General features: G+C 37.5%; 1 protein-coding gene across 1 annotated transcript in view; it reads right to left on the bottom strand.

Moving 5' to 3' along the window:
* Window positions 1-27,902, bottom strand: part of Fshr (follicle stimulating hormone receptor) — a 157,801-nt gene that overhangs the window by 94,709 nt on the left and 35,190 nt on the right. The window contains exon 2 of the mRNA XM_070025014.1: window positions 4,976-5,047. Within this exon, the coding sequence (XP_069881115.1) occupies window positions 4,976-5,047 (72 nt within the window). The remainder of the gene's footprint in view (window positions 1-4,975; window positions 5,048-27,902) is intronic.

Consider the following 27,902-nt stretch of genomic DNA (forward strand, 5'->3'; position numbering starts at 1 on the left):
AAACATAGAGCTCAGCAATTCCACTCCTGGGCATTTATCTAGTTGACTACAAAACTGTCTACCAACATGACCATGTTCATTGCAGTATTGTTTACAATAGCCAAGACATGGAATCAGCTCAGATGGCCCTCAGTGGATGAATGGATCAAGAAAATGTGATATATATATATATATATATACACACACACACACACACAGTGGAATTCTATGCTTCCATCAGAAAGAATGACATTGCCCCATTCATAAGGAAATGGAAAGACTTTTTTAAAAATATATTAACTGAAGTAAGCCAGACCCAAAGAAACAGGGTGCATGATTTCTCTCATTTGTGGTAATTAGAATGTGCCTGTAAATCTACAAGTAAACACAACGGATGATAAAAGACAAAAAATTATGACAAATTGAACAGTACTCACACAATGAGACTAAAGGAGGATATTCTTAGGAGAGCGTCAAAAAGGCACCATAGTTATGTGCACATGATCATATAAAATGATGTTTATCAAAATGAACTCCAAGAAATGGAAAAAAGAGAGGTTTTACGTTATTTGGCTTTTTCATTTTGTTTTTGTTTCTGCATTTTTGTCACTGCTTTTTACTTCTGTATCTTTTGTCTTCTATCTAAGATTGTTTGGGGGAGGATAAAGGGGAGCACAGAAATCGAGGGAGAAAGGGTGAACAAATGCAATAGTGATACTCACTAGACATGTTGAAAATGAATTATGCAACTTGTGGAGGAGGGGAGAAAGAAGGGAAAAACTGGGACAAAACAAAGGAAGAGGTGACACTGTTCAAAAAGAAATATACTCATTACCAGACTTATGCAACACTAACTCCTCTCTGTACATTACCTTTACAAAAGAAGAGTGTCCTTTCTACTTGGCCACTTTTGCCTACTTGCTCATTGCTCATCCTTCAGATTCTTATGCCAATGTTACTCCCCCACAAAGCCCTCCCTAACCTCTTCCGGTAGGCCAAACCCACTACTATAGACACAGTCAAGTAACTAGCAGTCTCTAAATAGTAGATGACATCTTAGCAATTTTATATTATTTATGAGATAATTTAATTTCTAACAGCTATGACCACTTGCCATGAACATTCATTCCATGAACACAAGCCACATTTGTTTTTGCTCAGCATTGAATTCATGCTGCCTCACACAGCTACACATGCCATAAATATATGACAAGTGCATGAATACAAATGAATGGATAAATTAGTTTGTAGAGACAAGATATGAAAACAATATGCTAAATATTACCACTGACAGTGATCAATAATAAAGAGACTTGAGCATTGGCTAAGAACTTACTATGACATGGGCAGATATAAAATTATAATTTGAAATATAACCCCCAAATGCAGAAGAAGCAATGTGCAGAATAAGTGATACCTGTATTATATTTGTTAGGGCTCTTCATATTCTGAGTGGCAAAAGAAAACAAATGCTGAAAAGGCTTAAGGTAAAGGAGGGAATGTAATGACTCAACTGTCTTTGAAGCCCAAAGAGGAAGAAACAGCTTTATACTGGTTTTCAACTTGGAACATTCCCTCTCAGACAACCCTTCCAGGGTCTTCGCTTCATCTCTCAGTCCCATCTCTGGTAGTATAAAATTGGCAACTCTCCTGGTTTCACTTTTCCTTGGGAGTAGTACTAAAAAAAAAGAGCTCACCTTGTACTTCTTTAAACTCATAAAAGCATTAAAATTTAGTGTGAGATGTGTAGATCACACATTCTTTCCTGGAACAACCATTACAGCTAAGAGTATGTGATGCTCAAATTGCTATTACCTGGGTCATGAGGTCCATATTTAGAGTTGGAAATTACTACCTCAAGCATCTGGACTTAGAGGGAGAGAAAAAACACCCACTAAATAGTTGAAGCCTCTGCTGGAAAAAATGGAGGTTGAATACTGGTAGCGAGGCACACTACTAATGCCTACCAAGAAGACAAAGTCTCCATGGCTTGGGTGGTTAGAGACGGTTTCTAGAATTAAACTGAAACTTGAAGAGTAATGGGATTTATAGATTTAGAGTTTCATGATTACCATCCTCATTGTAATAGCTGCAGTTATAACTGCAGTTATAACTATTATAAATTTTTTTTTTATCATTATTGATAACTGACTGTGCACCAGACATGGAAGAATTTAAATTCATCATGTATTTTTCTCATTCACATGGGAAGTAATTGGGATGTTTGATAAAATAATTTTAACAGTGTTGAAGAATTTGTTATCCAATGACACATAGGCACAGCCTGAGCATGACTGAAAGAAAAGAGCCTCTCTCTCTGTGTGTGTGTGTGTGTGTGTGTGTGTGTGTGTGTGTGTGTGTGTGTGTGGTAACATGGTAGAAAGTTGAAATTTATACAGAAGGATTTTCTTTTCATCTTCTTTTAACAAGGATAAGTAAACTTGATTACATGCAGAAATGAATGAAAGAAATTATATTTTTAAGAGGGAGATATTGAAGATGAAATTAAGTATTAAGCTCAAGAAACTGATTAAAAAGGAAGGAGGGAGAAATGCGAAAGGGATGGGTCTAAAATGGAGATGAGAATTTCTGTGTGGCCAAGTACAGAAGATGAGACACTAGAATGAAGGTAAGCCTAGAGGCTGAGGGGTACAGTTTCTTTAGAGTTCAACTCTGCTCAGCTCTCCACCAGGGGATGCTTTAGGGTTCAATGGGTATTAAAATAAGATGGATTTTATTCTTGACATCTCAGGATATCAGTTCAGGATGATTAATAAAGACATGAGGTAGAAATGGACAATCTGTGTTTGAGCCAGCTGCTTGACTCTCTGATTATTACTATGTTCTATCAGCCCAGCTAGTCATTCAATCACAGCAGAGTCCTATCTGGTGCTGAATACCCAGGGAGAGGTTGGTCACACTGGCCGAACTGAATTTTATTAGGTGAGATCATCTGTGCTCTCTGAATTTCTGGCCCCATAATTTATCTCTATAAAATTATAAGGACGCTTGGGGTCCCAGGGATGTCAATAGTCATCTTGTCTATGTTCACTCCAGGCAGAGCAAGTGGCTAATCCACGCTTGACTATATCTTTAAGTTCAAAGCTCTTCAACTCAATAGCTTCCCTTGTGAGCTGTGTTTAGGTGAGCACCCTTCTTAAAATCCCCATGGTGTTGAGTGTCCTCAACAAAACAAACACTAGGAAACAGTCTTAAAATGGGCACTCTTCCAACTGGAGGATAGGAATTCAAGAGCAGAATTAGACCCCTTTAATCCTCCCCTCCTCATATACAGATGAAGAAGCCAAGACTCTGGAGGATAAAGTGATTTAATCAAAGTTACTTAGTAAGGCATATTAAAGCAACTCTCAATTTAGAATTCTGACCACACTCCTCCAAGCCAGGGGCTTAATTGATGACATACATTGCCACCTTCTTGGCTTTGTGCTCCCTTTGTTAATGTATTCCTTTCTCAATTCTCCAGATCTCAGCAAGTAATGAATCTTATTTCAGGGGTAAAGGGACTAGAAGAAAAAACAACAGAGGGGCTGGGAAGGTGGCTCAGTGGTAGAGCGCTTGCCTTGCATGCATGAGGCCTTGGGTTCAATTCCTCAGCACCACATAAGCAAAAAGAAAGAAGCCGGAAGTGATGTTGTGGCTCAAATGGTAGTGTGCTAGCCTTGAGCTGAAGAGTTGAGGGACAGTGCTCAGGCCCAGAGTTCAGGCCCCACGACTGGACCACCCCTCCCCCCCAAAAAAACAATAGCAAGAAAGAAAAAACAACAGACTCAAGGAGGAACACATGAATTGGAAAACTACGTTTATCTTATAACATCAAGAATCATTCATTCTGAATACTTGGTCTATCTATAGCTGAACTTATTGCCATCTAAGTCCTGAGTCTGGCTGGTTAGGTTAAATGTTGAAGGATTTGCCCCTCCACAATCTCTGTTTCTCTGTCTCCATCACCCACTCCCTCTTTCTCTTGCTCTCTTAAAAAACTACCCTATTTATAGAAAATCTTATTTGGGGCCAATCTTAAACTAGCCCAATAAGAAGTGAATATTTGCAGTGACAAAGAAGTTCTCTATTTTCAAAGGACATTATCAAAAGCACTAACTTTCCTGATAGTTTATGGATCAATGACCACTTATCTGCATATATAGCTTGGAAGTAAGAAGTCTAGAGACTCTAAAGCACCAGTGTTACATTCTACTATTGGCCAAAAGTTAATAGTAAATAATCTTTGAACGAAAAAGGAATTTAAACAGAAAAAAAATAGGTTTTAGCTAATGAAAATGCCACTCACTGGGGATTTGGGAGCAACTCCTTGTTCAGGGATCCCTCGCTTGACCTTTGGCTCATTCCAACAGCCATACCCAGAAATATCCAGGAAGCATGATATGGGAATAAGATGGGTAGGTATGCAAAAGTTTTCTTGACACATGAATTTGACTTTTTTATGAGTGTGTGTCAGTACTTGTAGTCAGGGCCTACACTCTCACTTGCCTCTTTTTGCTCAAGCTGGGCACTCTAAGACGTAAGCCATACCTCTACTCCCATGAATTTGATTTTAACTGTAGTTTTCATGAAGGATTGGCTCCAGGCTCCACATTGCATGCAACAATCCTCAGATAGTCAAGTCCCTAATATAAAATGGTACAGTATTTGCATATAATCCATGAACATCCTTCTACATACTCCTGTATATTCCTATATAAATCATCTCTAGATTACTTATATTCTGAATATCACACATATCTGTATAACTAGCTGTTAAACCATAATGACTAGGGAATAACCAGAGCAGTTCTGCACATGATCAATAGACACTTTTGTTTGTCAAATATTTCTAGCCCATGGTTAGTTGAATCTGCTGGTGTGGAACTGGTGGCTATGGGAGATTTGATTGTACAGAAGGTCATACTGGTCATGACCTGAGGTTGCTCACTATAGCTCACTTGAGACATTGACACAGTGATTATCAGATACATACATTTTCTCCAGGTCCCCAAATCCTGAAAATGCTCCTTTTGGAATTACTTGAAGCTTGGTAAGGACAAACCTCCTGAAAAGAGAATGGATATAAAACATCACACTGTATCCACTGATAAATCATTGTGTGCTTAATATATGATACCAGCCAACAGCTGTGTATACTAAGTGCCTGCAATAATAATAACAATAATAGTTGAAACACATTTACATTTACTTTCTCCATCCTCAGCATAAATGGGTATAGGCACACTGTTATCCAATTCCATTTTGCATGAAGAAATGAGTTTAAGAATACTAAAAATCATTCCCAGGGGCACATGGCTGACACATGGCAAAGCTGGAATATGAACCTTGTTCACCACAGTACTCTATGGGGTTTCCTGTAGCCCTGGGCTGGGGCTTCTATTTTTGTATGTCAGTCACTCTGGGCATCTTCCTTTAGTTCATGCTCAGCTTACCTCACATCCCAATTCAGAGGAAAATAGAAACTATGACTTAATGTCCTCCTATTCTTAGTTATCTCATGGCCATCAACCCACCAGCCTCCATACTTCTATGCCTGCCTTCTTCCCCCTGTTAACAAGAGTGAGCTGTCCTGGGTCCTGACCCTAAGCAGTCCTGCTGATTCATACTCCATATTTTACTCTCTCTTTGAGTCCTGTAACCATTACACAAATTTGTCTGTTTCTTTCATACATTTGTGCGTCTATTTTCTCTTCTCTACAGAATTCTGTCTGTCAATATTTTTCCCATCTGAAAAAGTCTTCTCTTAACCTAAGCCACTTCCAGCTTTTGCTGTTTTCTTCTACTTGAAATATTTGTCCTTATCCCCACCACAACTTTGTCTTGATCCCCACCACAACATTTCTGCTAATATTCATGGAAAAATTTCAAATTGCCTGCAGTGGCCTCAGTACCCCACAGGAGTTTTCTACTCTTCATTTTCATAGGCCTTGACACCTTAGTAACGTTCTCAGATTCATCTTTTCAACATGACTATAATAGCTTCTAACAAAAAGGCTTGAAACACAATGGTAAGAAAATGGCTTTCTGAGGTGCTCCTATTTGTTCAAATGCCACTTTCTCAGTGAAGATTTGTTTGACCATCCTGTTTAAAATTTTGGTTCCCTGAACGTAGCCTCTGGCCTACCTTTCTGCTTAAGTTTTTCTTCACAACACTTCTAACATATGCTTCATCTATCTATGGTCTGTCTCTCTGTCTGTGTATCTATCTATGTATCTGTGTGTCTATGTATGTATGCATGCATGCATGCATGCATGCATGCATGCATGCATGCATGTATGTATGTATGTATGTATGTATGTATGTATCTATCTATCTATCTATCTATCTATCTATCTATCTATCTATCTATCTATCTATCTATCACCTGTCTGCCTGTCATATAACCAGAATGTAAGCCCTATCATTTGTTACTGCTGTATACAAAATGCCTAGGACTATGCTTGGAACATGACATTTACTGAATGGCTGAGTACTGGCTACATATAGCTCAGTCTTAAAAATTCTAGGCTTGGGAGTGAAAATTACAAGTGGCCTTTGGGTATCTCTGCCTTGGGAACACTCCTCTTTCCTTGGCTTTCCTTCACTCTGGATTTTTCTGACTTTGTAATTGATTATGGATTTGGTTTCCTTTTCTCTTTAAACCTGTTTTCCACAAGGCAGCCACTCAGCAGGGATTGTAATTAAACACCATGGGCTTGGAGAACTTAACAAATGTTCATTGCTGTGGCCTCTTACCATATCCAGGTGACAGTGAAACCTGTTTCATGTAGAGCTTCTAAGAGGCACACCGGTCTCTGCTCTCCTTTGTATGTATCTGCTCTTTGGTGAGGAATCCTGAGAGAATCCTTCTGCTCTGGAGCAAACCCAGAAAACTTGGGACTGCCAGAAACCAGTTCTGGGCCATAACCAATGTAGTAGCTAACTATAAGTGTGACTCAAGGATTAAAATGAGGAAAAACAAGTACACTGTATGTAAAAGGAAAGTTAACTTTTGACCCTGTGCCTCAAAACTATCAGGTCCTACTGAAGACATAATAAGTAAGCTAAGCTAAAAGTTGATGATTCATGCCTATAATCTTAGGTACCCAAGAGACTGAGACATGAGAATTGCAATTTGAACCCAGGCAAGGTAGAAAAGATTCTATCTCAATTAATCAGAAAAAAAATGCCAGACTAGATGTAAGGCTCAAGTGGTAGAGCACCAGCTGTGAGAAAGAAAGCTTGGCAAGTGTTTGAGGCCCCGAGTCTTTTTTTTTTATTGTGAGAATACCATACAGAGGAGTTACAATTACATGGGCAAGATAACAAGTACATTTCTTATCAAGCATTGTTACCTCCTCGTTGTTTCCCCTTCCCATCCCTTCCCATACTCCTCCGAGTTTAAGCCAAGGTCTTAACAAAATAAAATTAAAATAATAAAATAGTTAAAAAATTTAAAAAAAGATTTTATTTAGGATTAGGATTAGGTATGATGGATTTGGAAAACTTTCAGGAAAAATCACAAAATCATCAAAAAAATAATCAAGATTAGCTTACATTACCCAAAATGTCCTCACTAGACCCTAGCTGACAAATGTTTGTTCCTTTTGTTACTATTTATTGCAAAATACAAAGTGATGAATACAAACAAATGAAACAACTATAGGTCTGGATATGTAGCTCATTGGTGGAGCACCTGCCTAGCTAGACCACCTAGCAAGGCCCTCCGTTCAATCCTAGGCAATTAAAACAAAAAAACAAATAAAACTACTCAGTTTAACAGTTCCAAGAGAGTCTTAAGTATTAAAATAAATTGTTAATGAGATATACAAAGAATAAGGTCTTGGAATAAGTGATTCATTTCATAACAACTTAACTAGGTAACACATCTGACTCAGCTCTAGTAGAAAGCACGTTGTCTAAAGTTTTTAGAGACCATGCTTGTGTTAAGTGGTTCAAATTTACTGACACAATTGAAGTTTTAAATATTGGAAGTCTTGATTTATGTTTTCTGAAATACTATAAACGAAATAATCGGAAGATATGTCCACTAAAATCACCTAGAAGACTTGTACAACATGTAACAAATATTTTAACAGGCATTGCTGGGCTTGGGAAGAAGTGCCAGGAATTCCCAAGGGTCCAAAGAAGGCAACTGAATCTTAGCTGTTAACCTAAGCAGCAGGAAATGCAAACCAGAATGGGAACCAAAGTTTCCTGGGAGGAATTTCCAGATTTGTTGGGCAAGGAATTTGCATTTTGATGTCAAACTGACACATAAGATGAGTCATGGAGAATGAAATGTAGTCAGACACTGGTGGCTCACGCCTGTAATCCTAGCTATTCAGGAGGCTGAGATCTGAGGACCAAAGTTCAAGGCCAGCTGGGGTAGGAAAGGCTGTGAAACTCTGATCTCCAGTAAAATACCAGAAAACCGAAAGTGGCACTGTGGCCCAAGTGGTAGAGTGCTAGCCTTGAGCTGAAAAGCTGAGGGATAGCACTCAGGCCCAGAGTTCAAGCTCCATGACAAAAAAGAAAAAAAGAAAAAAAAGAAATGCAAGTGTCATTCTTCCCTCTTTCCTTCCTGCCCTCCCCTTTCCTCCTCCTCCTTCCTTCTATCTTTCCTTATTTCTTCTATCCCTCTTCACTCCTTCCCTCCTTGAATTTCTTCTTTCTAATCATGTCATAAGCATTTTAGAAAGTAATGAAGAACTGGCATTTTCAAATGAAATAACATCCAGAAATTTCCCAAAGTTAAAATGTGTAAAAGATATAAATCTTCAGACTCAGAAATCCCATGATGTCCCAAGAAAGACAACAAAATTTACACTTAGATGCCCGAGAATTAAAATGGTTAGAGCCATAAAACAAAATGTTTTCAATGCAAGTAGAGGGAAAACTACATTATCTTCAAAGAAACAAAATTGTGTAAAAGTATTTCCAAAATTACTGGAGAAAATATTTGCCAATTGAGAATTGTGTACCTAAAAATATCATTGAAATGCAAGGGTAAAATAAAGCTATATTTTTAAGTAGCCCCTAATACAATTTTAGCAAAACAATTCCTTTAGAGGATCAAACATTTAATCTGAACCAGATGCTGGTTGTTCACCCCTATAATCCTAGCTGCTCAGAAGGTTGAGATCTGAGGATTGTGGTTCAAAGTCTATGAGATCCTTCTCTTCAATTAACCAGCAAAAAGTCCTAAGTGGAACTGTGACTCAAGTGGTAGAATGCCTTGATGGAAAAGGTAAGGGATAGTGCCCAGGCCCTGAGTTCAAGCCTCAGTACTGGTACAAAAAATTTAATATAGAAGAAAGATGGACAGACATGCACACATTTACCAAACATGGAGTAAAAGTGAACAAAGAAATTAATGCCCCTTATTAAATAAGGTGGTTTTCATAATAACTGGAAAATCCATCAATAAGAAATGCTAAGTATTAACCAAGAACTGAGTCACAAAACAAATTAGGATAAAAATAATTTTCTTTCCTTAAATCACATTAAATTGAGATAACCCCTTCCTGCAACCTGTGTATACCCATTGTGAAAATCAAAACGATACAATATAAAAAACATCCTTTTTAGTCATACATAGGCCAAGAAGAAATGAAATTATAATTAGGAATTATTTGTATTATGCGAAAATGAAAAAATATAACAAAATGTAGCTAAACTGCTTATTATAATCTTTTAGTTTTAATTTATTATAGCAGAAAAGGAAAGTAAAAATGTGAAATTAATGATGAAGACTTTCAACACAAGAAATTTCCTTATGTTTTTTTTTTCTGGCAGAAGTGAAAAAACTCAAAAGCAGTAAGATGTGTTGGTAGAAATGATGGATTGTTAATAGAAATGTTTTGAGACGATAAAACATGCAGGGTAAATTACAATTTGATGTACAGTCCCTGGCTTTCAGTGGTTAGATGTATAATTTTTAAACTTCTATGATGGTATGGAAGCAATATGAATTCATGTAGAAACAATACTTCAGATTTGAATTTGGTCTTTCCCGAGGCTAGTGATGTGTAGCGCAATACTTTCTCATAATGCCAGGCAGCAAACATAAGGGGCAGCCCCCAAGTTAGCACAAGGCACTATTTACTGCCCCAATCTTCCCATCACTAGACATCATCAGATAGTTAAGGACAGCTCTTTGACCAGCCTATTTTAACCTGTTTTACCCCTTTGTATATGGAAACAACTATGAAGTCTCCCTTACTTTCCTTTGCCTCCTCATTGATACTGCTCTCTCAATGATTTCTTCTCTTGGAATCTGTGAGTAAAACAAACTACCTTTGCAGTGACAGTTGTCTCCTGATCTCCAGACCTATTATCTTCATTATATATAACTAATAAAGCCTATATGTAAAAACATTTAAATATATCATATATATGTGTATATGTATATTATATAGATATATCTGTATACATACACATATATATTCATTAAGATGAAAAAGAAATTATAACAGCATCTAACACCAGAATCAGAATAGTATTTCCCTCTGTAATAAAAGAAAAAGCACTAGTGCACAATTACATCAATATTCTGTTTTTTAAAGAGCAGAACTATTAAGATGAATATCATTTTATGGACATGTATTCTGTTATTCAGTATATGTTATTCTTGACATAGTTCATGATTAGCTTTTCAAGACTGAAATTCTTACCAAGTCCCAAACATCATTTATTTATTTATTTGCTTGCTTTTTTTCCCCTATGGTTATGGGGCTTGAACCCAGGGCCTGAGTGCTATCCCTGAGCTCTTTTGCCCAAGGCTAACACTCTACTACTTGAGCCACAGTGCCACTTCCAGTTTTCTGGTGGTTAATTGGAGATAAGAGTCTCTCGGCCTTTCCTGCCTGGGTTGGCATTGACCTACAATCTATCCTCAGATCTCAGCCTCCTGAGTAGCCAGGATTGCAGGTGTGAACCACCAGCGCCAAGCCTACATAGAACTTTTAGTGTGTAGAGTCACACTGTGTTTGTTACATGCAGTTTCACCCCTCTCCATGAGGACATAGCATATGAGTGGTTTCAGAAAGAATTAGCAATCCACCAAATGGCTCTGAAAATAAAAGCTGTTTTGTATGTGTGTGTATATGTGTGTTTATGCATGTCAGTACTGGCGTTGGAACTCAGGGTCTCATACGCTTGCTTGGCTTTTTCACTCAAGATTGACGCTCTACCCCTTGAGCCCCACCTCCATTTCTGGCTTTTAACTGGTTAACTTGAGATAAGAATCTCACGGGTTTGCTTCAAACTGTGATCCTCAGATCTCAGCCTCCTGAGTAGGTAGGATGATTAATGTGAACTACTAGCACCTAGCTGAAAATCTTCTTTGCTTAATGCTTGTTCCGTGTTAAATGGGTTAGGTCAGATTTATACTTCCATCCCTAAGATTTGGAAACTTAGGATTCCCTTGAGCTCTGTCTCTGTTGGAAGGAATTCCTATTTTGGGCAGTCCATTCACCCTTGGCCAAATTTAATTTCCCTTTCTGGCTTAAGGGAGAATAGTCTAAAAGATTCCATTAAAGAAAATTTCGGGCAGCCTGGAAAGCAGCCAATATTCTTTTTGGAGAAAACTGCCTTTTTTATGATGGTCCAAGTGTGAATGACACTGGGCTCAGGTTGTTTTTTTTTTCAATTTCGCACAAGTTAAAAAATTAAACTGAGAACAGCTTGGCAAAGGATACACAGAAAAGGAATCGATCATCTTCCTGACCTCAAAATGCCATGACAGTTTGTGTCTCACACGCTTTAGGTCAAACTCTTACCATAATTAACTTTTGGAGAATGTGTTCAAGAAGAATATCCAAAGAGATAGACTGAGCTGAAAAATATCAAGTCATTTGGAAAAATAGATAGAATCTAAATAACTAGAACAAACTAGTTACCATGACCCAGTAGATGTCTACCCACTTTTGATCATTTGTGGATCTCTTTGTTGCGTTTCTCTTGATGTCACTCATGGATCTTCATGACACAAGGAAAAATAGTTGTACATAGGACAAATGAGCTTCCATATATTACTTGACCTTCAATTTGATATTTAAAAAATTCCTCTATATTTTGACCCAAATTCTGACAAGCATAATAGATGCGAGTGTCCAATGCCTTAATTTGATGTGCTGGATCACTGTAATACACAGAAAAATTAATCCAGTTACAGTTACTCCATCATCTACCTTTAGTTTGCATTAGTAGTGCAAAGAGTTCATTGGGTTCCCCAGATTTCCAAGTGAGGATTTGGTATGGAAGTGTACCAATGCTCTGTATCTGTCTTCCTTCATGTGGAAAGGATGCTTGTCTACTTTAAGCCAAGTATGGGAGGCATTGAGAGAACTCTTTTTTTTTTTTTATTGTGAAAATACCATACAGAGGGGTTACAATTACATGGGCAAGGTAATGAATACACTTATCAAGCATTGTTGCCTCCTCCTCTGTTTCCCCTTCTCATCCCTTCCCATCTCCCCTGTCCCCCCTGGGAGAACTCTTTGAAGGGACTAACATCCATTTCCTACAGTTTGGGGCATGCAGAGGCTTGAATACAATTCAAATTTGATCCATGCAGATGAAGAGTGGACATCTGCTATGGAAGAGAGCTGCAGCTTGGGACGGTTAAGTTCAATACTCCCATCTCAGTCTCTTGAGTAGCTAGGATTATAAGTGCAAGCCACTATGCCTGCTCTTTCACTGCACTTTTTATTTATTATTTATTTATTTTAGGGGCAGCATTGAGCACACGGTATAATAATGAAAGGCAACTGTCACAAGCAGGCCAACATGGAGGCTAGTTCTGCTCAGATAGGGGAAGATTAAATAGGAATAAACCTCTTTCTAAATTCTGTGTGTTCTGACTGACTGACAATCATCAACAATGACATAGAAGATGCCACAGATAAGTTTGGGTCTTTCACAGAGCATTTCAAACTAATATCCGTTTTCTATTTAGATCTTTCACACATTTAATCAGAAAGCATATGCGTTCAATAATTATCTTTTACTGACTGTAAAATGCAAATGTCGAATGTTCAAATGAACTCTGTTAAGAGAAGAACAAATGTATAATATTATTTAAAATAGATTCATAAGGAAAGTTAGAAAGATTCGATGCTCAGAATATAACCCTGTATTCAAGTCTCCTTCTCAGATAATAAATATAGGATTTTAAAGGACTGTTTATTCAATTATTTAATTTTTCTGTTGATAGCCTAATGATATTTATCTTTAATCCTGCTGAGTGATTTGTATTTTGACAGAAGGAAGAAGGATTCTCTGAAAATTAATTATTTCTGTGGGGAGAAAAAACAAAGCATTGTTAAAGCAATGTTGCTCTTAAATACGGACCGGCCATTTTAGCAGAGATCCAGGAAAATAACTCTGCTTTGCCTCTGAAGAACATAAAATAATTATAAAGAACACATTCTGTTTCTCTAGGTACCAAATGCCAGCATAGATCAGACTCTGAGTAAATAGCACACACAATGAACTAGAGGAAAAACAACGTTTGTCTTTTACCATACTTCATTGGTAGAAATAAATAACAATAAGGGACAGAAAGACAAGAACTCTTCATTAAAAGGGACTGCAATCTATAGCTAGCCATTTCTAGCATAACTATGTGTGACAAAGCACAGCTTGCCAAGCTGGAGAGCATCACTGAAATAACTGTATCGATACCCAGCATTGAACAAAGAGAACATGTGTCTATTTTCCAGAAGACAGGGATATATTTCATGTAACTTTAGGAATGAGATTTGTATCTTGACTTTTAACATTTCCTGTTTTGACAGCATCCATTGATCTAAGAAATAAATGGTCCTGTTAAAAGGGGTCTTTGCACTGACTTAATTCTGAAATATGGCTGGTAAGGGCTGAGTCAGTGCTGGCAGATGTATATCCAAATCATCTCCAGCAGGATTTCCTAATTCTGATTTGTACCAAGCACATGGATGGATTCTGGCTGCTGGGAATACTGATTACTTACAAGAGTCTGCAGCTTGGCTAAGAGGAAGAAAGAGCTGGGGCAAGGGACTAAAAGTAATTGAGGATCTAACATTTATTGTTCAAAGCTGTTTACCATATAGTCTTACTTTTAGTTCTCAGTTCAGTGTCACAAAGCAAGGTTGCTTTAAAAAAAGCTAACACATAGAAAAGTGTGTGTGTGTGTGTGTGTGTGTGTGTGTGTGTGTGTGTGTGTGATTTGTGTAACTAACACCATAATGAGGATGTAGGAAGTTCCTTTACCATACAACTTCCTTGAAGAAGTACTGCCCTTGCCCCTCACATTTTGCCCACACCAATCACTCATCTCTTTTCAGTCACTGTTTTCTTTTTTTTTTCTTTTCAAAAGTGCTATGTATAGTGTATGACTTTACATAGTGTGTGACCTTTGAGTCTGACTTCTTGCATCTATTTTTGTTGTGTAGGTCAATAGTTTGTTCCTTTTTGCTGTTGAGGAGTACTTGATGGTATGTATAGGTATACTACATTGAGACTACTGTTTGCCTGTTGAAGAATATTTGAATGGTTCCCATTTTGAGGTTACAATGAGTGGAGCCTCTTATACATGTGTCTGGGTAACTTTTGTATAAATGTAATTTAAAATCTTTTTAGGGTAAGTACTTGTGAGGTCATGTGGTAAATGTAAACTTTTCTGTCTAGGGTAGTATGAGGTGTTTTCCAGAGCAGCTGTCATGTGGACTTCTCACAGGGATGCTGTATCTAAGGTGTTAGGTGGTTCCCCATCCTTGCCAATGTGCAGTAATGTCAGTTCTGATTGGTGTGTGCTTTTAGCTCATGTAAGAGCTGTACAGTTTTATTACATTATGGTTTTAATTAATTTCTGAGTGGATACCAACATTGAATATCTGCATACTTATTTATTAGGTTTATATATCCTTTGGAAAAGTTTCCATTCTTTACTCTCATTCTTTACTCTCTCTAATTTTTACTTTTCTTAATTCCTTTCTGTTGGGGTTTGAGAATTCTTTGATTCTCTGGATACAAATTCTTCCTTTGATATGATTTTTTTTCTGTCAGTCATGGGGCTTGAACTCTGGACATGAGCACTATCCCTCAGCTCTTCAGCTCAAGGTGAGCGCTCTACCACTTGAGCCACAGCGCCATTTCCTGATATAAATTTTATATTTTTTTCTCCCAATCTTGGTCTGCCTTTTATTCTCTTAATACCTTACTCAGAGGAAACATTTTTTATGTTGATGAAGTCCAATTTATCAATATATTTTATTTATGGGTTGCACTACGGAAGTTATATCTTTGCTTAATTCCAGGTCATACAATTTTCTTCAGAGTTTTCTGTTAGGACTTACAGCTTAGTTTTTATGTTTTATATTTAGGTTTATAATCCACTTGGGGATAATGTTTGGATAAGGCATTTAATTTTCATTCACACTCCAAAACAAATGCTTAAATAAACTTTCCTTTGACAGGTTTGAACTCAGGGCTTCATCCTTGCACAAAAGGCACTTCTACTACTAAGCCATGTCTCCAGCCTCTTCCAATCTGAATGTCTTTCATTTGTCTCTGCTTATTGCCCTGGTTAGAGCTTCTGGTACATGCCCAGAAGTGGTAAGAGTGTACATTCTTGTTTCCATTCTGATCTTGGCAAGAGAAACTTTGCATCTTTCATGATTTAGTACACTGTTGCAGATGGGTACGTTTGTAGGTGTTCTTAATGAAATTAGGGAAGTTTCCGTCTAGTCCTATTTGGTCTGAGTTAGTGAACAGTTTGGATGATGTTCAAATGCTTTTTTCTACTGAGTAATATAGTCTTGTTTATTCTTTAGTGTGCTCTCTCTCTCTCTCTCTCTGTCTCTGTCTGTCTCTCTCTCTCTCTCTCTCTCTCTCTCTCTCTCTCTCTCTCTGTGATTCCTTGGACTTGAACTAAGTGCCTGGGCACCATCCATGAGCCAGATCTCAACCTTCTGAGTAGCTAGAATTACAGGTGAAGCCATAGGTACCTGAGTTGTTTGTATTTTAATGTCATTCTTGGGGGATTTAACTCATGGACTGGGTGTTATCCTTGAGTTTGGTTTCTTTTGTTTTTGTTATTGTTGTTGTTTTGCTCAAGATTTTTGATGATAAGAGTCTCAGTGACTTTTCTGCCTAAGCTGGCTTTGAATCACAATCCTCAGATCTCAATTTCCAGCGTTATAGTGCCTGGCATTCTTTAGCCATTTAATTACATTCTGTGAATTACCTTTTCTGACTTTTGCATATTAACACAATCTTACATTCCTGGGATAATCTTTACTTTTTTACTGTGTATTTTTTTTATTATATATTGCTCAATTTTATTTGCTAGGAGAACATCAAGGATTTTTTTTCATCCGTGTTGATGATTATTTAGTTATCTTTTTCTTCTTTTATATTATCTTGATTATAACATGTTTTGATATCAGAGCACTGCTAGCTTCATAAAATGAATTAGAAAATTTTTAGTTAGATTCAGTTATCTGATATTTTATTTTTGTGTAATCTCACTGATTTTCTATTTGTTCTTTGGGTATTTAAGAGAAGACTGTTGAAATGTCAAAATATAGGTGTAGATTTGTCCAGTTCACATTTCAGTTGTATCATTCTTTTGTTTCATGTATGTGGATGCAATGTTTGCAGATATATACACACAAAATTGTTATATCTCTTGTACTTCATTATCATTGTGCAATGTCCTTTCTTATTTCTGTTAATTTTCTTTGCTCTATTCTAGTTTGCCTGATACAAATATAGCACTGCAGCATTCTTTTGATTGGAGTTTGCATGATCTATTTTAAAATATTCTTTTGTTTTTAGCCTTCCTATAAATCTTATATTTAAAGTGTATTTGTTTTAGAAAAAATATAATTGTGTCTCTTAGCTTTAATTGGTGTCTTAATTATTAATAATTTAGGTTTAGTTTTAGCTCTACAATTTTAAATTTGTTTTCTATATTTCTGCTTTGTTCATCCTTCCTTCCTTTGGGTTATTTGAGTAGTTTTCTTCAACTTGATTTTACCATGTCTTTGTATAAATTTTTAAGTGGTTGCTCTAGGGATTAAAATATGCCCACTTTAAATTTCAGAATCTACTTAGCATTAATATTTTATGATTTCAATAAGAATTCAGAAACCTTGCCAGCACAAACCCTTTAACTTCTCCCTTCAGGTTGTAATTGTCATAAGCATTTCATTTACAAACATTGATAACCTCAGCAGATCAACAATGAGATGTACAAGTCGTTATGTTGAAAAACGAACTTTACAACTTTGGTGGGGGGAAGGTAGGGGGAGTATGGGAAGGGATGGGAAGGGGAGACAAAGAGGAGGCAACAATGCTTGATAGGAAATGTACTCGTTATCTTGCCCATGTAATTGTAACTCCTCTGTACGGTATTCTCACAATAAAAAAAATGTAATAAAAAATTAATAAAGATTTTAATTTTGGTGTTTAATTGCTAAATGTGTACTTAAAAAATTAAGAGGGGGAAGAGTAGCCTACTATATTATTTAATGTCTGTTAGCTAACCATTTCTAAGGCTCTCCCTTTATTACCAGTTTCCTAAATTTGCATTTGGTATGATTTTTTTTCTTCCAACTGATGAATTTTTTTCAGGTTTTCTCTTACAACAAATTGTTAGTGTTTTGATTTTTTCCCCCCCCCTGGGGATGTCTTATTTCACGTCTCATCTTGAAGGTTATTTATACTGGCATAGGGTTCTTACTTGAAAGAAAAGGGAAACAAAAATTCAACAACATACTTGTGGGATGCAGTGTTTTGAGAGAGATTTGTAACTACAGATGCCAAATTAAAAACAAAAAGGTGAAGATAGAATGCTAATCAATAATTTAAATTTCTGCCTGAAGAAGATAAAGAGAAGTAAAACTAACAATATAGATTAGAGCAGAAGTAATTGAAAAGGGAATAAAGAATTAGTAGAAAAAATAAATAAATAAAATAAATCTCAAATGTGGTTCTTTGAAAAATCCAATACAACTTGAAAATCTGATCAAATTTTACCTAGGATGACTAAGAAAAAGAGACAGAATGTACAAAAGATTAAAATCTTTTGAATACCATGTGGTACTATATGCCATAACCTTGGTAAAATGGACAAGTTCCTGGAAAGATATGAACAGAAGAAATAGCAAAATTCTGACTGCATTTGTAATAAATGAGAACAAGTGAGTAATGAAGAAATTTCTCATAAAAGCTCAGAATCATGTAATTTTACTGATTCCCCTTCCTTCCTTCCCTCCCTCCCTTCCTCTCTCCCTTTCTCCCTCCTTCCTTCCTTCCTTCCTTCCTTCCTTCCTTCCTTCCTTCCTTCCTTCCTTCCTTCCTTTCTTCCTTTCTTCCTTCCTTTCTTCCTTCCTTCCTTCCTTCCTTCCTTCCTTCCTTCCTTCCTTCCTTCCTTCCTTTTTTCCTTCCTCCCTCCCTCGCTCCCTTCCTTCTTTCCCCTCTGTCCCTCCATCCCTTGCTTCTTCCCTCCTTCATTTCTCTCTTCTCCCCCATTCTTCTCATGTTACTTTTACTTTATTTTGTATCAAGTTCTGAGGTGTTAGGAATTGAAACAGGGCCTTTCACATGCTAAACACGTATTCTACCTCTGAGAACACCCTAGTTCCATCTTTCATTTTTCCTTTTCATGAGTACATATTCACTGTACAAAAGGGATTCATTTTGATGTTTTAATGTACAAACAGAATGGGCCCCAATCAAATCCATCTCACCCATTACTCCCCCTCTTCAATCCTCCCTGTTTATTGGAATAGATTTCATTATATTTTTACATGTGTGTGCAGAGTACTTTCTTGATAGTTCAAATTTTTCATCTTCCAGCTTTCTCCTCCCAAGTACTAGTATTACAGGCTTTCACCGCAATGTGCAAATTTACTGATGATTTCGATTCCAAATATTTTAAAGAAACATTAGCAGCAGTCTTGCACAAAAATTTCTAAATTCTCAAAAGGAGTAAATAGTTCTTACTCATTCTGTGAGATAAATATTACACCAGTGCCAAAATTGAAAAGCATGCAAGAAAACTACAGACCCATTGTATATAGATGCAAAGATCTTCAACAAAATTTACTACAAAACCAAAATCATCAGGAAATGAAAATAATTATATATTATGATTCATGGAATTTATCCCACATATGTTGTTGGTTTAACACATGAAAATAAATCAGTGTGAAACATCATGCTAATACCATAGAGGGGAAAAAATGATATATCACAAGATACAGAAAAAACATTTGAAATATACCACAGTGCTTCATAATAAAGAAAGAATACTCAACAAGGCCATGCATGGTGGGAAATGATTGTTATCCTAGAGCGGTGGAGGCTGAGACAGAAAGATGTGAGTTTGAGGTCAGCCCGTTACTTAGCAAATTTGAGGCCAGTTTGAAGTATGTAATGATACTGTTGAAATACAACAAAGCTAATTCCCAACCCCCCAAAAAATCTGAAAAGGAATAAAAAATAAAAGCATACTTCCTCAACAACTGATTAGAAGCATCTACAAAACCTCATAGCTATCAGCATACTTCATAATGTAAGATTCAAACTTACAACCTAAAATTAAGAACAAGGCAAGGTTGTCCACTCTCATTTTAATTCAAAACTCTATTAGAGGTTTGAACCATAACAATTGGACTATAAAAATCAATAAAAGACATCTAGATTGAAAACGAAATAAAAAGAACTTCAACTTGCATATAACATGATCTTGAATATAGAATTTTTAGGAATTTGCAAAAAAGAAACAGCTATAAGACTTAATAAATGAGTTCAACACAGTTGCAGAAAATAAAATCAATACACAAAAATCAATTCTTTTCTACACACTTGCAATAAGTTCTCCATAAATGAAAGCAGCAAACAGTTCCATTTAGAATAGAATGTAAAAGAATAAAATATTTAGAAATAAATCTAGCAAAATTTGTGTTAAAATTATACTCTGAAGAACTGCAAAACATTGCTGAAAGAAATTAAGGATACATGGATAAATGGAAAGGCATTATTGTTTTTGGAGAGGAAAACTTAATTATTGTTAAAATGGCACTACCCCTCAAATTAATCTATGGTTTCAGTGAATTTTTTTCAAAATATCTGCTGCTTTACTGGCAGAAATTGATAAATGCTTCTTGAAAGTTACCCAGAAATTCATAAGAGTGCCACAATAGACAAAATGATCTCTAAATAGAAGACTCACACTTCTTAATTCCAAAACTCACCATGGAGTCTAACACAAAGATAGATGTATGTATCAATGAACTGGAATTGAGAAACCAGAAATAAGCCCTGACATTTCTAGAAAAATCGCTTTTGACAAGGATGTCAAGACATCTTAATGAGGAAAAATAGTCTTGAGCTGAAGGCCCAGACAGGCATATTCCAAAGGAGGAATTTGGATCCCATACCTTACATCATTTATAACTCAAAGATCATTGGACCAAAGAGCTAAATACAAAAACAGGAACAATAAAGCTCATAGAAGGAAACAAATCTGTGTAACCTTGGATTAGCCAATTGTTTCTTAAATATGATACCAAAAACACTACAAGAGAAAAAGTAAATAAATTAAAATTCATCAAGAAAGTAAAAATATTGCCCCCAAATGGATGATTTTTTATTATGGAGTATATTAAATAGTATATAGTAAGGGAGTTCATCATGGCATTTCCATGATCAAATGTTTGCAAGTAATATATGTGATAGGGGTTTTATATCAAGAATATATGAAAAACTTCGGGATGAAAACACAACATAGTTTAAAAGTGGGCAAAGGGTTTGAAATGTATTTCTCCAATGAAGATTAGACAAATGGCCATTAGTCATATAAACAGTGCTCAAACATCACTAGTTAGGCAAATACAAACCTAACCCACAGTGAGATGCCACTTCACTGTTACCAGGCTGACTACATGAAAAAGGCAGACAGTAACAAGTGTTGATTGGTATGAGGGGAAGTTAGAATATTTTTACATTACTAATGGGAATATAAAATGGTACAGCTACTTTGGAAAACAGTTTGACAGTTGCTTGAGAAGTTAACATTACATTCTCTTTTAATCCAGAAATTCCATTCCAATATGTATACTCAAGAGAGCTGAAAGCATATGTCCCCACCAAAATAAGCACATGGATATTCATAGCAGCATTACTCATAGCACTCAAAAGTGGAACCAATCCAAATGCTTATCATTAAGTCAATGGGTAAGCAAAATGTGAGATATCCTTATGATGGAATATTATATATTTGGTCATAAAAAAAAGTATTGATAAATGATGCAACATAGGAAAACCTGGCAAACCTTCTAGGTGAAAGAAAACAGACATTATAGGGCCACATGTTATATGATTATACTAATATGAAATACCCTGAATAAGCAATAAGCAATATATATGTATATATACATATATTCTAATATAGATTCTATGTTATTATTATATTATATACAATATATATTATATAATATATAATAGAGTATATAAGCTATTAAAAGTAGATTAGTGGCTGCCAAGGATGAAGAGAGAGAAGGAAACACAGACTGACAGCTAATAGGCATAGAGTTTCTGTTGGGGCTGATGGAAATAATCAGTAATTAGATACCGCAATGGTTAGAATGTACCAAAAGCATCACTGAAATTTTCATATGAAAGGAACAAATGTTATGGTATAGACATCAATCTTCTTTATAATTAACAGCAGCAGCAGCAGCAACAACAATAAAATTAGCCACTTCATTTCAGTGTCCACAGTTCTAATGAGAAGCTACTGATCATTTTTTTTTGGGGGGGGGTCTGGCTGTGTGGCCTGAACTCTGGGCCTGGGTGCTGTCCCTCAGCTCTTCAGCTCAAGATTAGCACTCTACCACTTAAGCCATAGCGCCACTTCCGGCTTTTTTCTTTTTGCTTATGTGGTGCTGAGAAATCGAACCCAGGGCCTCATGCATGCAAGGCAAGCACTCTACCACTGAGCCACTTTCCCAGCCCTGCTATTGATCATTTTAATGACCAAAATTTTTTTAGAATAGGAAAGGTGTTTATGTTTTTCTCTTTTAGAAAATTTTGTCTTTCATTTCTGTCAGTTACGATTTTGGGGGGCATAAGTTGTACTTTCATCATAACCTAAAAAGGCAACTCACTATTATCATTGTGATTGCAGTTTGTACAAGCTTGAAAGAGATGATAGTATCAGTAATCAGGCCAGACAGGAGAGTAGAAAGGTCATTATCCAGCAAACCTTTAGCTAGAAGAAGATTAGAGTAGATTTAATCTTTGTAAAATGCCTTATGGTCCCATTGACCCCTCTGAGAAAGGGGTGGACCCTAACGCTGTCAAATTGCTCTACTTACCACGTACTGGCTTTGGGATAATCAGATTAGTAACCACCCTTGACTTTATGGTGGGCCATTGCTCTTTTCTTCCAATATAAGCAGAGGATGCTGTGTATTGGGAAAGGCATTGGTGTTGATATGCAGAAACTGCCTGAACAAGAGCTCCCTTTGTCCCATTAGACTTCAAAACAATGTGCCATGGGAATTGTTCTGAGGAGACATCCAGCCCCCATTCTTTTTCATTTCCATCAAAGGCTGATTCTTTTTCATAGGAAATGGGAAATATGTAAGAAAGAGAAAAGGTTTTGATTCTGTTTTTTTTTTTTCCTTTGCATTCTAGTCAAGCTGTGATCTTGACAGAAACAGATGGGTTCTCTAAGTCAAGAAGGGAAAAACCATTTGTAGAAAGATACTGTGCTCTAAAGGGCACATGGCATGGCAGGAGAAAGGGATGGGTGTGTCAAGAATGTACAAATGGCTTTAGCCAGGTCCTTTTTCTTGTCCTTTCTTCCTGACTGTGAGCCTCCTCTGCAGAGCAGGGTGAAGAGAGGAGGGAACACACCACCCTATTCCAGCTGCAAAGCTTGGTAGGCCCTACTTTGCTAGGTCCCAAGGTGGGTCCCCTCTGGGTGGGTGCCAGAGGGGACAGGGGGAAGAAGAGAACACACCTGCGTCAGACAGAAGAATGGGAGACGTGGTAAGGGAAATTCGATCATTAAAGGAGAGAAGTCTGGAAGGTGTGGCCTAAGTGTTAGAGCAGTTGTCTGGGAAGTGCAGGGCCCTGGGTACAAACCCTAGTACTGGAATGAAACCAATAATTAAGGGGGAAAAAATCTAAGTAATGGATAGAAATAATTTTTTTGGGGGGGGTCTGGTCATGGGGCCTGAACTCTGGGCCTGGGCACTGTCCCTCAGCTCTTCAGCTCAAGGCTAGCGTTCTGCCGCTTGAGCCACAGTGCCACTTCTAGCTGTTTTCTTTTTGCTTCTGTGGTGCTGAGGAATTGAACCCAGGGCCTCATGCATGCAAGGCAAGCGCTCTACCACTGAGCCACCTTCCCAGCCCCAGAAATAATTGTTTTGAACCAAGAAATCTGTAGGTACAAAATCTTTAGAGGAAGGAACTCAAATTATCAATGCTAGACAAGAAAAGGCAGAAAGAGAAAGAGAGAGAAAGAGAGAGAGAGAGAATCTGGAGCCAATGGAAGTTTTTATTTAAAAAATGATACAAAACACAAAGATGGAATATATTTTCACCAAAGTAATCTAGTTTGTCATCCTATCAGGAAGGGCCTCTAAAAGCAACACATCAGTCTGCAGTGACAGTTCGCCTTGTCTGCCTAGTGTGCTGCTAGCAGTGTGTATTCCTGTATTTAAATATCTCGGGGGTGTCTTGGAGCCTCTTCCTCCACCCTCCCCCACCCAATTTCCTTTACCACCTTTCACAGCTACACTTACACCTGAGACAGGAGGCCCATTTTCCAAAGTTCTGTGTGAAGACAAAGGTTCCAAGAAAGTTTGCTTGAAGTCAGTTTATATGTTACAAAACTAGACATTTATTCTATAGTACCTATAAAACAGACATTGGCAATTAAACTTCATGATCCAGGAGGATAAGAGAAAAAAAATAAGTGGAAAATATAGTTAAGTGGGGAAAATAATCAGGGTCTGCAGACTGTGACCCATCCAACATGTCTCCTCCTCCCATCCCCCAGATGGCCCAATTTAGTCTCAACAATGATACATTTGGACTCTCAGGATAAGCTGTCCTTGTGAGCTGTACACAATCCCAGCCAGCTGGAAGCTTCTGACTCAAGGCCATGTGGGTAGACAGACAAAACTCCGTAAGGATGTGAGCATGGATGCACTGACCTCGATTCACCAAGGGTAGCTGTCTGGATCTTCCATGTGAAATGGAAGTTAAGGAACAATGAATCAACAGAAAAATTTCATGGCAAGCTGAGGGGAATGCCCCTTACCATCATCAGGAAGCCAGTGCTAAGCCCCAAAGCGAATCTTACCATCTTAAGCAGTTCACTGAACTCCTATAGATCTCAGATTGCTCCTCCCGTGAGCCTATGACCACCTGCTCTGCTTTCTGTCAAAGTCATTTGGAAGACTAAATGAGGTGTTATGGGTTTGTCTTTTGTCTTTTCTTTAGTTGTTTTTATCCTGGTTCTGAGCCTTGAACTCAACACCCGAGTGCTGTCCCTGAGCATTTTATGCCCGAGACTAATGTTCTATCACTTGAATCAGAACTTAAATTCTTTTTGTTGTTTAATGGAGATAAGAGTCTCATGGATTTTCCTGCTTGGGCTGGACTTGGTTTGAACTGAGATCCTTAGATCTCAGCACCCTGAATTGCTAGGATTACAGAGCCAGTGGCACTGGGTGAAATACCACTGGATGTTTCATAGTGAGATGCTGTTGTCAGCACATCTGCTTCAGGGAGGTGATATGGCAATACAGATTTAAGCCTAAGGGCTAATGACTGTATCAGAGATGTCTCTCAGAACCAGGAATCTGGTTTGTGTGTATGTGTGTGTGTGTATGTGTGTGTGTGTGTAGGAGGGGAGGGGGGGCAGAGAGATCCTGCAGTTGGCTTGCAGGTAGAGAATGTGATTTATAGGGATGGATAAGGAGGAGGCAAGATTCCCAGAATGAGCTGCCTTAATTTTATAGTTTGACTGAAGAACTGATTTATCATTCATGCTTTTCTTTAAAAGTGTGTATTTAAATCCATTAAGGACCAAAACAAATAGACAGACTTTATCCCATTTTGCTTGTTAGGGCATTTTATGCCACAAGTAAAGAACCATCTCATTAAATTCGACCAAATCCCAGGCCTGTGGGCATGGGCAACAATCTTGACATTAAATCCATGTTACTGACTTTTATTCACACTTTGCTCATAAAGGATCCTCCAGATAAATAATCCTAGTGCAGCTAAGTTCTTCAAGCATTTATTTTTTGCCTGATGATCTTGCCTCCCTCTAATTTGAAAACTTCTGAATCCATGTACCACCTTGCACTAGTAAAGTACTATAAAGCTAAGTTTTATACATATGTTTAAAAGTGTGACGCATTCAACCCACAGGCACCTCTGTGAGTCTTGGGTCAGCCTCTCGCCTTACACAGTACTATTACTGGACACAAGAAACACCCCTTATTTGTGCTAGTCTGCACAGTCATGAGGTAGGAAAGCTGACAGTATTGCTCTAATTCATTTTCTATAACACCTAAAGAAAACTTTCTGAATACAAATACCATCTAGGAATGGGAGGTGTAGCTCAAGTGGCAGAGTCCGCCTGAGTGAAAAAGCTGAGTGAGAGCATGAGACTCCGTGTTCAAGCCCCAGTACCAGCAATAAATCCTTTCAATGAATGTTTCCTACTCATGAAATAAAGCTCAGACTTCCTCAGGATGGCAGCCGTGAACAAGTTCTGTATGATCTTCCTCTGGCTTTATTCTTTACTTTTTTTTCCCTTCTGGCCATTCCAAGTTGCATGCTGTTTCTTAAAAAATACCAGGCTATTCTTGTCTCTGTGCTTTGCCCATCCTGTCCCCTTTGCTTGAGATGCCCTCATTTCCCAGTTCTCACGGAGTTTCCTCCTTCCCTTTGAAATATATCTTCAATCTCATCCCCACTAAGAAAATGCTTCTGACCTCTTTAGGCTTTGTTAAGCCTTTCTTCTTTTGGAACAAGCCTGCATATAACCATCTTACAGTACTTATCTGACTGCTGTAATTATTTGCCAACCTGATTGCTTTATTCCATGGTAATTAGCCCCAGGAGGTGAGGCTATGTATTTCATTCATCTTGTGTCTTGAAAATTAGAGGTGTTTAAGAAATGCTTGCTGGGGAATAATTGATCCATCTATGATGGAAAAAGAGAAATTACCTGATTATAAAATAAAAACAAATTGACAATGGTTAATTGTATCGCTGTTAGTAATCACTACCTGTTATTAGGACTCTACTGTGTGTCATGAACTAGTAGGAGGTTTCATATATTGACTTGTTGTCTTCTTTATAACCCTACAAAGAACTGCTCTTCTCAATTTTGCAGACAAGGAAAATGAGATTGAGAGGGACTGTGTAGAGCTTTGTCTTCTCCCAGGACACCATGGCTTTCAGATGCATTTTGAGATATACTTTGCGAGTATAGTCTTCACTTAAACACATCTGCACTGTGGTATACCAACAAACACGATGGATTGATGTGGCCATGAGGTCATCCCAAATAAGACTGGCATTTGCATTGGTAGACTCAGCAAAGACAGCTGCCCTGCGAATGTGGTAGGCATCATCAAATCCATTGAGAGACTAAATAGAGCAAAAAATTAGATGTAAAAAAATGTACCCCTTTTGCTTCCTTTCCTGACTACTTGAGCTGGACATTGGACTGAGATGTACATGATCAATTTCCTCCTAGTTCTCATGTATTTTGATTCAGACTATAATGATATTACTGGGTTACATCACTGGCTTTTCTGGTTCTCCAACAGCTGATTATGGGATTTCACATTGTATAAATCACATGTGCCAATTCCTAATAATGTCTGTCTGTCTATCTTTCTTTCCTTCTTTCCTTCCTTCTTTCTTTCCTTCCTTCTTTCTTTCCTTCCTTCCTTCTTTCTCTCTCTCTCTTTCTTTCTTTCTTTCTTTCTTTCTTTCTTTCTTTCTTTCTTTCTTTCTTTCTTTCTTTCTTTCTTTCTTTCTTTCTTTCTTTCTTTCTTTCTTTCTTTTTCGTTCTATTTCCTTGAGCATCTCAATGCAAACATGCATATATACACATGTACACATACGTACATCTATACAGATGCATACACACCTCAGTGTATTTGCCCCCTGGTCTTACATGTCTTTTGCCTCCCTCATTCCTTGCCCTATCCTACTGCCCAGCCAAACTCAACTTGATACCTTCACGTTTGGTTCTAGAACAGGAAGAAGGCTAGGGGCTCATTGGATATCACTTTGTCTCCTCTTTAATCTGCTGAGAAGATACTTCCCTGAGAAAATTGAGCATAGGAACTTTAGAAATTCAGCAAAATATATCAAGGCACGCTGTGAAAGGAAGATCAGAGACCTGTACCGGTACAGGGTATGCTTTTGAGAATACCGAGACTAACCTGGATCAGAGGGGTGAATTGTGGTCTGAAGATGAAGGAAAGTGGCAGTGGGAATGGGAATGGGAGAACAGATTCAGGATATAGTTAAAAAGTTAGATATGAAGACTCAGATAGTCCTTAATACATTTATTCTATAACTTAGCAGCATACACTAGGAGGGGGCTACCTTTGTGAAGCTTGAAGTTCTCTCATAGAAGGTGGTATTAAACACTTCTGATGGGTCTAAAGTATCAGAGGAGATGGCCTAACTGAGGGAGGGAAGGCAAGAGGAAGCAAATATACCTGATATCCTGGGTGGGGAGGGTAAGTTGGGGAAGAAAGTACCACAGACAAAGGCAAACGTATCTGGGTAGGTAGGAAAGGATGAGTATAAATTCTCTATCCCAAAAGATGGCAGTGTGTTCTAGACAAGGACGAAGTTGAAAGCTTTGGTG

The sequence above is a fragment of the Dipodomys merriami genome, unplaced genomic scaffold (assembly GCF_024711535.1).
Source record: "Dipodomys merriami isolate MVZ:Mamm:240054 unplaced genomic scaffold, mDipMer1.0.p SCAF_17, whole genome shotgun sequence".
Classification (NCBI taxonomy): Eukaryota; Metazoa; Chordata; class Mammalia; order Rodentia; family Heteromyidae; genus Dipodomys; species Dipodomys merriami.